Source organism: Salvelinus sp. IW2-2015, unplaced genomic scaffold, assembly GCF_002910315.2.
Source record: "Salvelinus sp. IW2-2015 unplaced genomic scaffold, ASM291031v2 Un_scaffold16552, whole genome shotgun sequence".
Taxonomy (NCBI): domain Eukaryota; kingdom Metazoa; phylum Chordata; class Actinopteri; order Salmoniformes; family Salmonidae; genus Salvelinus; species Salvelinus sp. IW2-2015.
Window position 1 is genome coordinate 150,116 of NW_019957641.1, and position 17,959 is coordinate 168,074.

Below are 17,959 nucleotides of genomic sequence, written 5' to 3' on the forward strand. Positions count from 1 at the left end.
CATGGTGGGCTGAAAACACACAGACAAAATGTAGACAAACCCTTGCTAGAAGTTACAGACCATCTACCACGCTGTAAAACAGAGGGCATAAAATCAAACCGCTGAAAAATAACCAGACTGCAATCTAGCCACTAGAGGGAGCCATCCACTGACAGTAAGGAAGGACAACTCACCTTTTCCTTGGAGTGAATGAACGTCTCCAGGACAAACGACGTGCTAAGCTGTAACCAAGGAGAAGTGTGAGAGTGGAAAGTATATTCAAAAAGTGTAAAGGTAAAACCATAAAAATTAAAAAACGGTGAAAAGGTCAAGGATTTTTCAAATTAAGTTCTATGGTTGAGAATAAGGCTTTAGTGGAGTGCGGTCGTACCTTGGCAGTCATGAGGGAGATGGCTTTGGGGTCTGGTAAAGTGCTAGGGATGCTGCTGCAAAGCTGCCACATGAACCTGGAGGTAAGAGTACAGAGAGAGTCACAACACTGATCTCAGACCAGTTTATCCACCAAGGCAACACTTCATCCTACATAACTTACACCATGTTAATAGATCAAGACCATATTCATATTTGAATGGATATGAGCTTTAATTGAGACAGTACTTTGTAAGTAAAATCGATTTAGTTATATATTTACAAGCAAAGAACTCTTAACATAAGTTCTCAAGAATATCACATCTGCAGTCTAGCTTCAGAAAACGTAGTCATGATGGCTAGTACAAAGAAATGTGTCACTTACCCAAAGTATGTGTGCTCGAAAATGTTCTTGTCCTGGAGAAACTGCATGTTGTCTTGCCAAATCCACTGAGTAGAGAAAAGAAATACAGAATAAGTATTTCAAAGTCGGGAGAGAATAACGAACGCGAGAAAGGAGAGCGCCATGAGATTGTAACCAGCCGGGTACCTCGAGTAGATCTGGAGAAACGTCGAAGTTGAAGTCTTTGCCATTTTCCTCCTCGAGCTCCACTCTCTTGTAGAAAAGCATGTAGGCACTGTGGGTCTGGAGGGAGAGACACGGGACAAACTGTCAACTTTAAAACCCATCATTTCATTCAACTAAATGTCACATTAGAAAACGATTGACTGGGAAACTGACTGGGAAACTGACTGGGAAACTGACCTTCTCAAAGGAGAAGTCCATGAACTTGTCGGTGACAGAGTCGTACGTTTTCGTCTGAAAGACAAACATGTTGGTGAGACGAAACATTTCAACATTGAAAAGTATAAATGAACAGGAAAACGCTGGAGCTTTGTCTTTATTTTAGGATTTACCGTCATCTCTCCACCGAAGCACTCGGAGGCTAGCTGGGCTGAATCAAAGGGCTTCACCTCGGCATCGTTGAACAGGTACCTGAGAAAAGCAAACTAAGTTAATGACAGTCGATTATATTCCCGAAAATTCTAAAGCACTAAAATGTAGCACAGTGTATCGTAAAGCCATAACATGAGACCTCTTTTTTTTTAAATTTTATTCCCCGCTGATCTGATTTCAATAAGAGCCAGAGATATTCCTCACCATTTGTTATTCTTGTAGGCGTGCGGGTTGACGATGTCTCGGATGAAACTGTAGTAATGGCCGCCGTCCGCCGTGCCTGTGTGCACCGTGACGCCGATTAGGTCGTACTCGTAGCTCTCCGCCACCTTAGCCCCACCCTCCTCCCGGAAACCTGTAGTAGGGTATAGTGGACCACGTCAATGAGCAATCCATTCCTCCAATTATTGGTTGAAGGCATGCTGGTTGCTCCACCTAGCTTGCCCTCTGATAGGCTAGGTGGACCTGACGAAGATACCAAGAGGTTCAAAACTTCTAATATATCGGCGATAAATCACTGGGGATCATTACAGACACGACATTGTTTTCAAATATTCTTTTTTCTATCCACCACCTGTACATTTGTCTTTTTTTCTACAGACTATGAAAAGGTAATTCTCCTCCTATTGCTATTCAACCCAATTTCAAATACACCGAATAGACAGTATAGTGACACCAAGTGAATTTAGTACAGGGCCTATAGAGAACCAATCAGGTGGTTGGGGCTCTGTCGGGAACAGGAAGTGACGCGTACCCTCTTTCCTGTCGCCCTTGGCCATGAGGAAGTCCTCAGTGTAGGGGGTCATGTCGAGGCGCAGGGGGAAGGAGAAGTGCGTGTTGACCTTCTCCTTCATCATGGTGACCATGTTGAAGGTGTAGCGCATGGTGTTGAAGCTCAGGATGCGAGGCAGCTTCTTGAAGCAGGCCCTGGAATGGAGCAGGATGGAGAAAGGGAAGGGAGATTAATATAAGCACAGGTCTTGGACAACAACAAAAAAATTAAGAGAAACTAGAGATGTCATTAAGTTATTTCTTCAAATCGTAAACCAACATCAACTGGTGGAAAACCAGCTAACCATTCCAAAAATGTCTGGTATACAACTACCAACTCCAATGTATTATGTTTAGCTTATTTTCAGGAGAGAAAGTACAACGCATTTGGACCAGCAGGGTCCTCTTCGGGAGGTTAGAGTCGACTCACCTCTTCTCGGCGCGTACTTTCTTGCCACACTGGGAGCAGGTGTACATGTTGTCCCCCTCCAGAGTGTCCTTGATGGTCACCTCGTCCAGAGATTCCTGAGGAAACACGAAGACACACCAACGTCTCTAGCAACACGCCAAGCAGCACTGTATGCCCACAAGAACTAGGAGCATAGAAAATACACCAGACTAACAGAACACAACATAGGATGACATGAGGAAAAGTTGCCATTTGCCAGAGTAAAAATAGAAGGCATCGGTGTGATACTACAATGCTATGAGATTTGAGACTTGTGACTGGAAGGTAAACCCCAGTCTATAACACTTGGTTGCACTTCTAAAACAAAGTCAACGATGTTGATGGCGACGTGCTTACGTAGATGTTCTTCATGTCGGCCACCTGGCACCGGACGGTGTAGAACTCTTCGGCTGTCTGACTCACGTGGTCACAGTCCTGTTGGACAGAGAAAATTAGCTGGATGAGGATGGCTTCACACACGCACACACACTCCAACACAAACGCAATAAACACACATAGGGCGACATTTTGTAGTGAATTCTTGTAGCGCAAAGGAATTGTGCACAGCACAAAAAAGACAGTAAATCTCGTTATCTCGCAGTGTTGTTTAATGCGGTTTATAACGAGTTTTGCACTTTACACAATTCTTTTGCACTATGGAAATGTTGCCGGTAAACATTGAAAGGAGTACAGTGATTCTTACCAGCGAGACCACATTGTTGGTGATGACCCCTCCAAAGAGCGTCTTCACTGTGTTCTTCAGGTCCTGGGACATCTCCTCTATCTTGGTGATGAGGTCGGTGAAGAACTCGGTCATGTCCTTCTGCTCGCCCGTGTTCAGGGGCTGCTTGTCCATGGTGTAGGTCTTACAGAACGGCCGGGGGTTGTACGCCTTCCTCTCGCTCTCCTGGAACGGAGCGAGGAGCAAATGGAAGACAGATGAGTGGAGCAAAAATGAAGTAGCGGGCTCTCCACGGGGACAACGTCAGTTTGTTCTTGTCATATGAGGACTGAGGAGATGGATGAGAAGGGTGTGAGACAGAGGGCTGAGAGAGAGAGAGAGACCGGCTGCGTACCATGAGATAGGTGAACATCTTCTGGAGCTCCAGTAAGGTGGTCTTGTGCTTAATCTCCTCTGCGTACTGGAAAAAAAACACACAAACTCTCATTAACAAACAAACATTCACAATTTCAACATCAAAGCATTCTTCCGGTGGCAGAGGGAGTGAAAAAGCACGTGTGGGATGAGTATTCTTGCGCAAAATGGCCGCCGTGGATCATCCAGTTGACTGCTATCTACAAGCGTGGATGAGGCGAAATTGCCCCCGTACAAACTACAGCATTGTGAAAAAGGAACCACGGTAATATAGAGAGGACTGACCTTCGCAGTGAAGACGGCCTGGCGTGCCTCAGGGATCATGTAGAGCTGTTGGATAGTGGAGGCCAGGTAGCAGGTGGCCCCCAGGTTAGTGAGGCCTACGAAGCGACACTCGGCACGCACGTCATCGTGGGGCCAGTAGTCCCACTTGTACGGGGCGTGAGAGGCTGTCAATTTAATTAACATTAACACAAATATTCATATGGTTCAGGAGCCTAATAGAATATACCGGATCTAAGATTGTTTGATGATGCTSAAATATCTTAAATCATAGCATTTTCAAAAAATGACCTTGAACTTYAATAAACCAACTTGGTTCACTCATTTGATCCAATCATGGAGCAGACATTACCAACAGGAAGGCTCGAATTCAAAGGGATGCTATTTGGCTGATTGTTTAAAACCAGCRTATATAGTATTTCTACTCCCCCACCCCACCAAAGAAAACAGCTAGGCGCAGTTTAGGGGCGAAAACTATTTTCAGATTCTGTCAGCCAGCACAATGTCTAATTCAATAGCCATTGTATTCCCTTGGACCCTCCTACCAATGCATTACTCTCATTGACAAATATTCCTAGTAACATTTTCAACGGTTCCTAAAKTTTCTTCTCACTCTGCATGTGCTGGGACATGACCCAGTTGTGAAGCAGYCTGTAGTTCTCCACCGAGCCCTTCACCGTCTCCACCAGGAGGTCGTAGGCGGCGGCGCGGGCYGCATGCGACTTGCACTTGGGCTGGGCGCGGTCGGCCAGGCTGGGAAGGAGGAAGAGCAGGTTGTGGACGTCGCGCAGGAACTCCTGGCCCTCTCGGGAGAACTTGAAGGGGGGCTTGTGTTTGAGGACGCTGGTGGCGAGGCGCAGGAGGCCCGTGAGGCCGTCGTCCTCGATGGCGCCGTCCTGCTGGTCCAGGATCTCACGGCTGGGGAGCGGGAGACAGGTCAATGTTTGATCAAGCAAACGTCATTGTAGAAGTGGTTTAAAAACAGTCTTGTCTTGTGTATTTGAACTGAGCTGGCCTTCATACTCCAGAATGAATGTGGACAACGCAAGCCATCACACATTAAACATCTATTTCAATAGAGACCTGGGTTGTGTCCGAAAACGGCACCATATTTCCTATATAGCGCACTTCTTTTGACYCGGGGGCCCATGGTCCAATAGGACGCCGTTTCAGACGCAGACCTGGTCTTAGAATCATCTTGGACTCACCTCCGTATGCAGTCGGCCAGGTGTCTGGCTAAAGCATCCAGGTCCAACAGAGTGGTTTGGCTGGCGTCTTTGACGTGGATGTTGTCGATGAGCTTGCACAGCAGCCAGAAGTACTCCTTACAGCCCGTCCTCAGCACGGGCTCCTCTTCATAGTCCTCCACCTGAACACATGACCACACAGCACATCAGCTACAGAGCCCGCCATACTTATATTAGGTATGTGTGACTTGACGTGACCTAGGAATTGAATAACCCACAACGAACACATTTGTTTTTATCAGTATACAGTACAACAAAATTGTGCTTGTGTGTGTCTGTAAGCATCGGGTCTATACGCGCAAGTGTGTGTGTGTGCTGTACCCACCCGCAGTGGTTTGAGGGCCTGTGCGTCGGGGAGGAACTTGAGCAGCGTGGAGGCGGCCAGCAGCAGGAAGGACCTGTTGATGGACTCTCCTCCCTCCAGACCCGACAGGGACAGCTTGTACAGGCCGTTACACGCCTCGTGACGCACCGCCGTCTGAGAAGGACAAGAGACACACTCACGTCAACACCTTCCTCTATTTGATGTTGTTACCAAGGTCACACGGATCACAGAATAGTTAGTATTTCAGTGGCATCAAAATAGGATCAACAAATCGCGGTATAGCTAGATTCTTCCCAGAGACAATATTTTCGGGTGGAAATACCCACAAATGTTACACTGAAACGAAACTGAGGCCATGTTTTTAGGCAGGGGGAAGAAAAGCAAGATGAAGACAAAACTAGACAGCAGTTCATTTCCGGGGGGGGGGTCAGTGTCTCATTATTCCCCCAGATCTCACCTCCGGCACCAGCAGGGTGAGCTTCTTGAGCCAGTCGTGGAGGTGGTCGCTGTCGGCCAGACCGGACTTGACCGTGGAGCAGCAGTGGGCCCAGCTCACCAGCAGCCACATGGAGTAGTGGGTCACTGGAACATAGGAATAACGTCGTCATTTCACATGTCTAATGAGTCATTCACAAGAACAATGTGCTTAAGCACATACAGAATGGATAAGGAGGCTATGAAAGTTGTACTTTCAGCGYAAAATTGTTGTGTGAAAAAAAAAAATAAGTGTGGCTTTTAATTTGTCATGTTGATTAACATTTAAGCATTTGTAAAATGTAGCTCACCTTCATGGCGGGACCGGTGATCCGATTGGGCCTTCAAAACTCTGCAGGTGAGACAGGAAGTAAACAAAGTCAAGATAGGCTGACGGAAACCTTTAGTACAAAAACATTTCACACTGATACCCCATGTCCATAGGAGAACTTACAATGAATGCCTAACGCCTTCCATCAAATCCAATCATTTGTTCCCTGTCTTCAAATTCAAAAGCCTTTCTTGGCATGGAGAGTGTGACCACATACATTGCCACACCAAACATAATAAGTAGTTAAGTACTACATAGCACGCTAGTGCGTAGTGTGACCACTGAAACACAGGGCTTGTCTTCGGTGTTCTCTCACCTGTGTGCTAGGTTGTCGTACGTGTAGGCCACGTTGATCAAGCGCTGGATCAGGTTGGTGCCTTGGACAAGGCCCAGGAAAACCTGAAKAAAATAAAATAAAGTATTATCAAGTTTATCAAGTATTTAAGATAGAAAGAATTAACCATGGGGATAGTTTTGAAGTTCGTGTAGAGGCCAAGACACCACAGGGAAGGAAGTGCAGAGACAAAATAGCTGTGGGCAATAGAAGACTGCTTCAGAGGGAGAGAAGGGGAGGCAATAGAAGACTGCTTCAGAGGGAGAGAAGGGGAGGCAATAGAAGACTGCTTCCAAGAGGAGAGAAGGGAGAGGCAATAGAAAGACTGCTTCAGAGGGAGAGAAGCGGGAGGCATAGAAGACTGCTTCAGAGGAGAGAAGGGGAGGCAAGAGAAGACTGCTTCAGAGGGAGAGAAGGGGAGGCAAAATAGAAGACTGCTTCAGAGGGAGAGAAGGGGAGGCAATAGAAGACTGCTTCAGAGGGAGAGAAGGGGAGGCAATAGAAGACTGCTTCAGAGGGAGAGAAGGGGGAGGCAATAGAAGACTGCTTCAGAGGGAGAGAAGGGGAGGCAATAGAAGACTGCTTCAGAGGGAAGAAGGGGAGGCAATAAAGGACTGCTTCAGAGGGAGAGAAGGGAGGCAATAGAAGACTGCTTCAGAGGGAGAGAAGGGAGGGCAATAGAAGACTGCTTCAGAGGGAGAGAAGAAAGAAATAGAAGACTGCTTCAGAGGGAAGAGAAGAGGCAAATAGAAGACTGCTTCAGAGGGAGAGAAGAAGAAATAGAAGACTGCTTCAGAGGGAGAGAAGAGGAAATAGATGGGGATAGAAAAAGATGCTGCAGGACATTCTCTACTACTTTCTACAGAAATGTTGCCTTCACTACAGAAATTAAGTTTACATTTTTTTTTATAAAAATGTTTTATTCATATTTTACGGTTACTGGTTGCTCAATCTGGGGTTATTACACGTTTCTGTATTTCATGGTTATGTCAAACAAAATAATACAAAATCGCTCGATCATTTCTCTTTTAAGTGCTACAGCTGTGGAAAGAAAGGCTGTGTCCTGCACAGAAAGAGTTAAGGATGGCAACTCCCCACCCAGCGGTGAGCATATGCTGTTAGCATTTAGCTGAGGACCAGTGTACCTCTGTGAGGCGGGGGATGTGCAGGCCCTTGCCGTGGTCGCCGGCGGACTTGCGGGACTTGCCAGGCCAGGCCCTTTTGCGCTGGCTGTCGGTGAGGCCCGACCAGGAGAAGACGTCGTGGTAGGCTAGGTCAAGGTCGGCCGGGTCCACCGCAAACTGGCAGATGAGCTTAAGCAGGCAAGCCAGGCAGTCCAACAACCACTGGAGGAGAGAGAGAGAGACGTGACCTGTGTTAACACAATACTAACTACAGAACATTGTCTTTAAAAACAATGTTTGACATGGTTTTATTTCTGTCCTGTTCATAACCCCCATGTTTTTATTTATATTTTATGATTGTCCACTTTGAAATTGGAAATCATCGGCACCTCATAAAGCAGTTTTCAATGTGTGAATAACAGTTTTTTACAGAATCATTACCACTCATCATATGACTGTAATGTACCGAGACGTCAACTTTATTTAGTTTAATCTATACAACCCATTCTATTCCATTTCCTCCAAGTATTATAATGTGTTTCTGATCCACCCACCACTGTCCAAGACTCCTGGTCCTTGGGCTCCAGAATGGCAGAGTTGAAGATCTCCAACAGCAACTGAAGTCCTCCAGACGACACAAACTGTAAAAAGAGAGCCAAAAAAAAGAAAATGGAGTTGACTTGATGGATAAGTGGTTTGTATAAGTATGAGAGTTAGTCCGTTTAAAAGAGGCGTACCTTGCAGCTCCAGGAGTTCTTACTGTTCTCTATCTGGTCCTCGCTGGAGTCGTCAGAGTCTGGGTACAGGTCACTGTAGCTCCCCTGGACACGGACGGACAACACAGGGGTCATTCATACACGTGGTTGAATCAGTGAGCAGAGCATGGGTGTGCATATCTATGTGTGTGTGAATGTGGGTGTTCATGAATGAGGGAAAAAAGGTGTTTGAGTGACAAAGTGTGTGTGTGTGTGTGTGTGTATATATATATGCAGTCCCAGTAGTACCGTGGACTCCCGGTGGATGCGTCGGTTGGGCTTGCCCAGGGCCTCGATGATCTCCAGGGCGTACAGTAGCTTGTGGGGGCTCTTGATCCTCAGCAGGTCCTTCCAGCACAGACCCTCGCCTCCCTACGGACAGACAGAGAACACGTGAGACAGGACACATATCTTTATGTTGTCATTCATGTCCATGTGTTTGATTGGTGTGCAAAGTGGGTCAGAACAAGCACGCCTCATTGAACAACTCAACTAATCGGCAGGCCCTTGATATGTTGAATGAGGCGTGTGCGTGATGGGCTGGAACAGAAATGTACACTCCTGGGGCCCTGGGAATGCTTAAGAAATACGAGTAGAACCGAATGAGCAGGATGCAAAGGGATAAGCAGGCCTGGTGGCAGGTACACAACAGTATTGGGGTAGAGTGTCAGTGGTAGTGTATAGATTAATGTTCAACGGTGTGTAGGAGCGTGACGGCGTCTATGGGGAGCGTGAGGGCGTCTATGGGGAGCGTGAGGGCGTCTATGGGGAGCGCGACGGCGTCTATGGGGAGCGCGACGGCGTCTATGGGGAGCGCGACGGCGTCTATGGGGAGCGCGAGGGCGTCTATGGGAGCGCGAGGGCGTCTATGGGGAGCGCGACTGGCGTCTATGGGAGCGCGATGGCGTCTATGGGAGCGCGACGGCGTCTATGGGGAGCGCAGAGGGCGTCTATGGGGACGCGATCGGCGTCTATGGGGAGCGCGAGGCGTCTATGGGGAGCGGCGAGGGCGTCTAATGGGGAGCGCGACGGCGTCTATGGGAGCGCCAGCGTTCTAGGGAGGCGAGGGCGTCTATGGGGGCGCGACGGCGTCTATGGGGAGCGCGACGGCGTTATGGGGAGCGCGACGGCGCTATGGGGAGGCGCGACGGCGTCTATGGGGAGCGCGAGGGCGTCTATGGGAGCGCGAGGGGTCTATGGGGAGCGCGACGGCGCTTATGGGGAGCGCGACCGGCGTCTATGGGGAGCGCGACGGCGTCTAATGGGGAGCGCGACGGCGTCTATGGGAGCGACGGGACGGTCTATGGGGAGCGCGACGCGCTATGGGAGCGCGGCGGTCTATGGGAGCGGAGGGCGTCTATGGGGAGCGCGAGGGCGTCTATGGGAGCGCGACGGCGTCTATGGGGAGCGCGACGGCGTCTATGGGGAGCGCGACGGCGTCTATGGGGAGCGCGACGGCGTCTATGGGGAGCGCGACGGCGTCTATGGGGAGCGCGACGGCGTCTATGGGGCGAGACGGGTCTATGGGGAGCGCGACGGCGTCTATGGGAGCGCGACGGCGTCTATGGGGAGCGCGACGGCGTCTATGGGGAGCGCGACGCGTCTATGGGGAGCGCGACGGCGTCTATGGGGAGCGCGACGGCGTCTATGGGGAGCGTGTGTGTGAACAGGTGACGTACCGTGTCATCGGCGATGTTCTGGAAGGCCAGCAGCATGTTGGGGCAGGTGGGCAGCAGCATGAGCAGCTCCCAGACGCGCCTCGACAGGTTTTCAGCATGGAGATGCAGCTCCTCACATCGTAGGTTCTGGAGAGTACAATAAAATACATCTTTATTTAGAGATTTGTAAGGCGTTATTTTCTGCTGTCACAGTGACAGAACCCATACCGATACACACACACACACACACACATCACAGAGCAGCAGCCCTGGAGCAGTCCCGTAAACACAGCCGAAGGCAGGCATACACTATAGTCAATACCTCATTTTGATTCAAGTAATTGTTTTAACGTTCTGGTCAGATCAGATGAGTGTTAGATGTGAGGAAGTGAAGAGGGGGGAGAGAGAGAGAGGAGGGAGAGGGATAAATGCATGCAAAAGAGGGAGTGAGTGACGTACAAACAGCACACTGGATAACCCCTCTCTCTGAGTCCCTGTGAAGGGAGAGACTATAAAAAGCACTGACCGCCGGGTGACTTTACATTTCAAAACGAGACGGCTCCCGCCGCTGTGACTAAAATATACACGTTGACAGATGAGCGCCTTACATCCTATGTATTACACACCCGGGGCTCAGTCCTAAATGGCAACTTAATCCCTACATAGTGCACTACTTTCGACCGGAACATATGAGCCCTGGTGAAAAATAGTGCACTATCAAGGGAACAGGGATGGCATTTGGGACACMCCCCCTGCAGTCCGTTTTACTGGACTATCAAACGACTGCCAGAAGACCATTGGACAGTCGTGATGCATTATGCATGATGCACCTGGAAGGAAGAGCCTACTTTATATTCTGGAAGGGCTTTTTGTTCAAAGACTATTTTACATTTAATCGGATGGAGAGTATTTCAAGTCTGGTTTCTATGTAGCCATTTCCAAGCTGCTTTTTCAAACGCTCTGTTGCTTTCTTATTTCCTTAGCTATATTATTAAGGGTATCTAATAGACGAAAAATGTTAAGATTATACAATGAAACCCACTCCCAAACATACCCCCCCCATATCTACTCCGTCACACACACACATTTTGATGGAGATGCCGAGGGGGACTCTTCACCCAACATACAACCCCCCCACACACCCCGTCCTGCCAAACCCACTTTGTCACCCCCTCCCCACATACACACACTGTGTATGTAAAGGGCCTCCTCTCACAGAGCACTGGGGGGCTTAAAGCAGGCTGGCATCTCACACACCCTCAACATCCCCTCACACAAAGCCCTAACCCATGACCCACCTCGGGGCTGTCTCCCAGGGCACTGGGGGGCTTGAAGCAGGCCAGCATCTCCAGCAGGTCAAACAGGGTGGTGAGGTGGGGCTCCTGGAGCAGCAGTAGCATGGGGATGTGCTCCTTCTGGGGCGGGGGGAGACACGAGGCTGGGAGCTGCACCCCCTCGCCCTTACGCTCCCGCCGTGGGGCGCCCAGCGAGACAAACACCATCTGTAAATGAGGAGAGGGAGAGGCATGAGTGCCGTAGATGAGGGGGCCAATCGTGTGTTATAGACATTGCGGCTTTGAAAGCCAACGTTCCCCCGTTCGCAGAGATATAATTCACGTAAACGCCACATATGGTCGGCTCAATCGGAAATGGCCTTTAAAAGCCGCAACGCCTGGTCAGAATAACCCGCGATCGKACTTAAATCCCAGCTCTAGTGTGCGACTATTTACGCCTAAGTGCAGACTGCCAAGTGTGTGTAGGTAGTTACCTGCATGTCTTTGAAGCCCAGCTCATGCAGGGTCTTCTCATCGTAGTCCGTGGTGAGCTCATGGCCAGAGGAGATCATTCTGACCGGGCCCATCAAACCACCTGACGGAAACACACACGCGTTACAAACAGACTGGCGAAACAACCAACACCCAAACACCTAAAAGTGGATTCTGATCCATTAACTTGCTCCTTTCCCTTAGTGAATAACCATGACTCAAATCTGAAAGGATTGCATAGAAACGGTGCAATCCTTCCTTCTGAGGTGATTACCTCAATAGATCACTAAAGGAAGCGTGCATTTCTAGTGAGGGGGTAAGGAAACCATTCGCTGCATAAGAATTGCCCTTCGGGACAAAAGATCAAATTCAATTCAATTCAAGACTACTGACACACAGGCCCTGTTTGAATACCCCTAAAATACTGATACAAAATACACTGTGAGATCAGTGATTACTTCAAAAGGGAAGGATGCAACAGCCTTCGGGAGAATCTCAATTGCATTTTCTTGATTCCATCCAATCGCATACTCATCCACTCCTCATCCAATTGGTTTTTTAAAAAGGCGAGGAGAGGACGCGAGGAATCAAGGAAAAGCAATCGAGATTCTCCATTGGCATTGCCGCTACACTGGCTCAGCGGTCAAAGGTGAGAGGTGACAGACCTGGGAAGTCCACCTGGCGGCTGCTCTGCCCAAACTCCTGCAGCTGGGCCTGCTGGTTCATCTGCTCCTTCTGCAGGTTCTCGTACCAGTGGGTCACCTCGGCCCGCAGGTCTGCCACCTGGTCACTGGGGTACATCTCGATGGTCATCTGGTACCACACACACAGGTAGGAACGTAGACACACAGACAGACGCAACACACACACAGACAGACGCAACACACACACAGACAGAAAGGGACAGACGCACGCGCGCGCACACACACACACACAAAGGCAAGTGACCAAACAGACACACACAGACGCACACACATAGAAAAAGTGTGTTAGAACATCCTTACAAACATCTAGAATGAGAACACAGCATTCTTCACAGTAGTACCACAACAAACATAATTCTACTCCATAAAAGTATGAAATTAGCKTGMACCAATCGTTTCCATTCATTTTGACATTGTGGCCTGTAGATTTTTCCTAACACAACAGAACACAACAGCAACAAGAGCATTTGAGTGTTTCCAATCGACCAAGGGTTAATAATTAAGTACCAAGATGCTGGGTACTTTCTTGGGTACCTTGTCGGGCAGGCCGGCGGGCTGGCACACGATCCTCAGTGGCAGAGACTGCTTGTCGCTCAGCGCCTTTAGGTGGCTGCTGATGCCCGTGCCCTCGATCTGCCACTGACGCAGGTGGTACGCAAACCTGGAGAGGGGGCAGGAGACAAAGAGAGTGTTGGGGGTGCAGAGAGAAAGTGAGAGAGCGCCAAAGAGAGACACRGTTCTTCGTGCTGGTTGAAATTAGCGCGGGAGTTGAGTGGGGGGAAAGTTTGGGTGAAGGGTGGATGGGTCAGGAGAACKGGACCAAGAGCTTGTCCTGTAGCTCTCCAGGTCCAGGGATGATCTCTACTAGGCGAGTCAGAAATATAGTTGATGATAAGCAGTGTTCTGGTTAACTTTAGAGGTTCAGGGCTTAAAGTACACAGGTTGAGAGGATGGAGATGAGGCTTATCATTTGTGTTTGTGTGAGAGTTTCTGTGCGTCTGCTTGCGTACATGCATTTTCTGTGTGTGCGTGTGTGTTTGTGTGAGCTCCCAACCTGCGTCGGAAGGCCTCCAGGTGGGTCTTGAGCATGAGCAGGCCCCTCTCGATGACGGTGAGGCTGGAGTGGGCGTCCTTCTCCAGGTTGGCCGAGGTCATCATCAGGCTCTCCATGCACTTACTGATGAACTCCTGCTCCTTCTCCAGGCCCGTCTTACCAGCTGGGGGACGGAGACGGACACGCAACCGCAGAATCAATATCGGGCGAGATCGTAAATCAGCAGGTCATCGCGGTGACTCCTGATCGGCACGTTGAAATAAGCCGAGCTTCTACGCAAACGTCTAAAACCGCTCGTTCAATATAATGACTATAAAGTAGGATGTTTTGGATCAGGACATGCTGCTGCGGGGACAGGGTTTTCACTTCCTTTTTTGCAGCAATATAAAAAGGGTGTCACGGTAGAGAAATTCTACTACTAGTCTTCAACCATGTACCAACTCAAGGTCCACTGACCGTTGATGTAGTAGGAGTTGATGTACTGGATGGCAGCGCGGCTGATGTCTGCGGACTGGGCCCTGAGGGCGATGCCCCACAGCTGGTCCATGCCACACAGCTAGAGGGGGTCAAAGGTTAGAGGTCATAGACAAGCGTTGTCACAGGGTTCAGTGAGAGGTATGACGGGCCTGAAAGTTAGCAAACACCGATGACACAAACTGTGTGTGTATAAGAGTGTCTGTGTGTATGACTAACTGTACTCGGGTGTGTGTGTGTGTGTGTGTCCTTGTGTGTGTGTGTGTTTGAATCCTTCTCTGTAATGTGATTTGTGGATTCAAATAAAGTGTTTAAAGTGTGTGTGTGTGTGTACCTCGCAGTTGGAGCCGCTGTCGTAGGCGCTGGTGGCCAGACGGGCCAGGTTACAGAGATGCTGGAAGAGGTTGAGGCCCGTCATGCTGATGGTCTCCGGCTTCAGCTGGGGCATCTGAGGAAACAGGAAGTATTAAGGGCAAAAGGTATTGCAATGATAGATTCTGCGACGCTTTTAATGCCAAGGATTTTCAACGATTYGGACAACTTTTCCGATTTGTTTCCCCCGGCTAGTGAATCACTTTTCAATGACCTTTCACAATGAATTGACAACTTTGGGACTTTTTAAATGACAACCCCCCACCCCCACCCCTTTTTTGTTTGTTACAGATTCTAGTTATCGATTGGTTTAATTGTTTTTAGCTCAGGTTCACCATCACCACCACAGACCACGTAGGAATGACCCTTGTCAACCACCCCTCCCCACTAAGACCAGATGGTCCAGTCCGGTCGTACCTTTTCCAGGAAGAGGTGTTTGTAGGTCTCCATGCCCATGGCGTGCTGGTCTTTGCTGCGGACCTGGTTGAGGAACCAGTGCAGCGCGTCGTCGTAACACTCTCCGTCCTCCACCAGGCAGTGCCACAGGATGTCCACCTGCTCTAGACTCAGTCCTGAGGGAGAGGAGAGGCTGTTAGAGTGTTCATATACAAATACACCGCTGTTATATATGCACACATTCACTGCTGGGGAGAGGAGGAGTTAAACTGGTGTCAGCGTTGGTACACAACCACACACTTCAGACTATAAGGGGAAGATGAGCGTATCACKCCCACACTGGATCCACAATAGACACACAACCACACAGGCAGACATGTACACCACATCCACATTTTCACACACACAATATAAATGGTTGCCAGAGAACATTGGCTGCAGTATTATTCCTTTTGTGTCCCGATCGGGCGCCACCAGGGCAGGAGTCTCCCAGTCTACCTCGAAATCCAAAATATTAGCTCCCCTTCACGCATACACAAAAGTGTGCAAACACACACGCTCACACACACACACAGAGGCGACACACACAGACATACACAAAAGTCACACACACAGCTATGAACAGAGTGAATTAGCTAGGTAGGTCCAGTCAACCCTCTGGAGACGCCAGAGGACAATGATGTCTCTGTTGTAGGAAAGAGAGCCTCATCAGGTTGCACATCTCCACCAGGGCAAATTCCATTCCCAGGGTGTAGCCAGCCATCCAKAGAGGCAGAGAATGATAGGGCATGTTTCTGTTGAACTGTATGCGAAGACTGGGTAATGTAACGGAAAGCTGGAATAAGTCTCCTTTATTGGACACGTCATGGCTGAAACACTCCCCGTTTCGCGCCATTTGGTGCCTAATGAACACGACCGTGTTGACTTACTGAAGTGGTCTGGGGAGCCCAGTGTGGAGAAGACACAGGTCAGGAACTGCAAGCGAACTTGGACCTCCGCACTGTGGCCATACCTGTGATCGCATAGTAATCAAAATCACATCATTCAATAATGAACTACTCCGTTCCCTTTTGAACTGCAACGTCACTCTGACGTCCATTTCAATGCGTTTCACATTTCAAATATGGAAATCAAAAAGACTAGCCACACGCCCTCTGTAGTTCTGTCAGGACAAAACATGTGGTCGTTTTGTCTCAGCGGTCCCTTAAAGCAGCCAGCACCTCCCAGCTGGCCACATACACAACCACAGAGTCACTGTCCGCAGCCATTGCACACCAGAACCGCACTGCAGCGAGACTGGTCGGCTCAATAAGCTGCAGTTACATTGGTGTACCTACAAGACATGCTGCGTTACCAAATATGTTGCCATATTCCACAGTAATAAGACTGTTACCGTTGTATAGTTACAAGGCAACGCCAATAATGTCAATGGGGGGGGGGGGGGGGGGGGGGGGGGGGGGGGGGGGGGGGGGGGGGGGTAGTGTAGTGGAGAGAACGTGTGGGTTACTCACAGGGCAAACTTGTGCCTCTGCTCTCGGACTTCCTGGATGTAGTGCAGCAGGTTCTCAAAGAACAGCTTCATCATGTGCAGCTCCTTCTCCGCCCACCTGAAAGACACGACATCAAAGGGTGTGAGTTCGGAAATTCATTACCTGCTCCGATTTCTGAGCACTCTCGTCCGAGTGTGCCAGAGCGCAGAATAACTGATGGATTTAAGAACGCGTGACGGCCGTTGAATATGGCCGGTGTCAGTAAACGTCTGCAAAAAAAACGTAATTAAATTGTTGCCGGCAGCACAGTTGCAGTCACCAGCGCTGCGCATAACATGAAAACAGCCTAACCAGCTCTGCTAAGGCGAGTAAAATGGTCACAGTGAGGCGTTCTCTCATTTGTGTCTGGAAGTAGCTAGGAAGCTAACCAACGTTAGACAGTTAGATTGGGTGCTTGACTGCTGTGTGAGAACACTCCTGAGAACGCTCGGATCAACCATATTCCTCGGCCAGAGCGTCCAGAGTGCGCTCTGAACGCGAAACACTCTGAATTTACGAACGGACAATCTGACAACGCTCTGAATTTACGAACGCCCTGACCGTACACTCTGGCACTCCAAAGTGAATTTACAAACATGTCAAATGTCACAAAAACAGTAGTTAATGTCACAGAGTTATGGTCACAATATGTCCAAATCTGTTGCATTGTCAATGTTATTCTGTGATTCCATGTAATGGACAACGTTTGTCTGTTCTAATCATGCTGAGGGTGCGATGCTTACATGGTGATCCAGTGGGTGTCGTAGCTGGAGCCGAACTGCTGAAAAGTGCCGAAAAGTTTGGGAAGAAGGCGCAGGGAGACGACCACAGATCTGTGAGAGAGAGAAGCATGGAGTCAAAAAACAAGTTTCACATAATAGCTAGCCAAAGAAGGGATAATACAAAATCATTCACACAGACACACACGCTCATATATGCGCACGCACACACACACACACACCTGTGGTGGGCTAGGTTCTCCAGGCAGCCCTCGATGAAACGCATGCGGATCTGACGGTCGGTGAACCAGCACACCAGAGAGCACAGGAGCTTCTCCGCCTCGTTGATCAAGCCCTCCGAAAGGTGGATCTGATGGAACAGGGAAGAACGGAGAAAGGTCACTCGCACMTTTTTCCAGACTTCAGAATATCACAAAGATCCTAAACTAATAGCGATAACTAACCTTAATAATAAATGAGCTGCTCTTTGAAACCTGAAGGAGGAAGTGACRCATTCTCCTAATACGTTGAGTATTTAGTAGCTGACAAAACGTGTTTTCCACACAGTAACCAGGTTTCCATCCAACCATCCGAGTAAAGTACCCGTTGAAAAAAATATGAAAAACAAAACAAAAAACAAACTCATAACAGGCCTGATTTAAACTGTCAAATTGTCRGAAAATTCCCAAAAAAGTCAACAAACAAAAATACTCTAGACAAGGGTGGATACTTTTTTGGTCGCTGATTAGGATATGCAACAAATTGCAGTGCAAATTGCACAATTGCTGATAGAC

General features: G+C 48.9%; 1 protein-coding gene and 1 non-coding gene across 2 annotated transcripts in view; both read right to left on the reverse strand.

Annotated features, from left to right (window-relative positions):
• Positions 1-17,959, reverse strand: part of LOC112080877 (ubiquitin carboxyl-terminal hydrolase 34) — a 65,065-nt gene that overhangs the window by 25,425 nt on the left and 21,681 nt on the right. Inside the window, exons 17-45 of the mRNA XM_070442739.1 lie at positions 17,408-17,535; positions 17,190-17,279; positions 16,429-16,524; positions 15,847-15,929; positions 14,939-15,093; positions 14,484-14,597; positions 14,132-14,231; positions 13,676-13,838; positions 13,156-13,282; positions 12,583-12,730; positions 11,920-12,020; positions 11,450-11,653; positions 10,173-10,298; positions 8,743-8,865; positions 8,476-8,559; positions 8,293-8,379; positions 7,760-7,960; positions 6,597-6,679; positions 6,261-6,301; positions 5,933-6,057; positions 5,476-5,628; positions 5,112-5,272; positions 4,517-4,821; positions 3,907-4,070; positions 3,602-3,667; positions 3,229-3,432; positions 2,883-2,960; positions 2,508-2,602; positions 2,061-2,233 (exon numbers count right to left, since the gene is read on the reverse strand). Of these exons, the coding sequence (XP_070298840.1) occupies positions 2,061-2,233; positions 2,508-2,602; positions 2,883-2,960; positions 3,229-3,432; positions 3,602-3,667; positions 3,907-4,070; positions 4,517-4,821; positions 5,112-5,272; positions 5,476-5,628; positions 5,933-6,057; positions 6,261-6,301; positions 6,597-6,679; positions 7,760-7,960; positions 8,293-8,379; positions 8,476-8,559; positions 8,743-8,865; positions 10,173-10,298; positions 11,450-11,653; positions 11,920-12,020; positions 12,583-12,730; positions 13,156-13,282; positions 13,676-13,838; positions 14,132-14,231; positions 14,484-14,597; positions 14,939-15,093; positions 15,847-15,929; positions 16,429-16,524; positions 17,190-17,279; positions 17,408-17,535 (3,778 nt within the window). The remainder of the gene's footprint in view (positions 1-2,060; positions 2,234-2,507; positions 2,603-2,882; positions 2,961-3,228; positions 3,433-3,601; positions 3,668-3,906; positions 4,071-4,516; positions 4,822-5,111; positions 5,273-5,475; positions 5,629-5,932; positions 6,058-6,260; positions 6,302-6,596; positions 6,680-7,759; positions 7,961-8,292; positions 8,380-8,475; positions 8,560-8,742; positions 8,866-10,172; positions 10,299-11,449; positions 11,654-11,919; positions 12,021-12,582; positions 12,731-13,155; positions 13,283-13,675; positions 13,839-14,131; positions 14,232-14,483; positions 14,598-14,938; positions 15,094-15,846; positions 15,930-16,428; positions 16,525-17,189; positions 17,280-17,407; positions 17,536-17,959) is intronic.
• Positions 16,104-16,236, reverse strand: LOC111971090 (small nucleolar RNA SNORA70). The gene has a single exon (XR_002878216.2). It is a non-coding gene; the product is annotated as a small nucleolar RNA SNORA70 (small nucleolar RNA).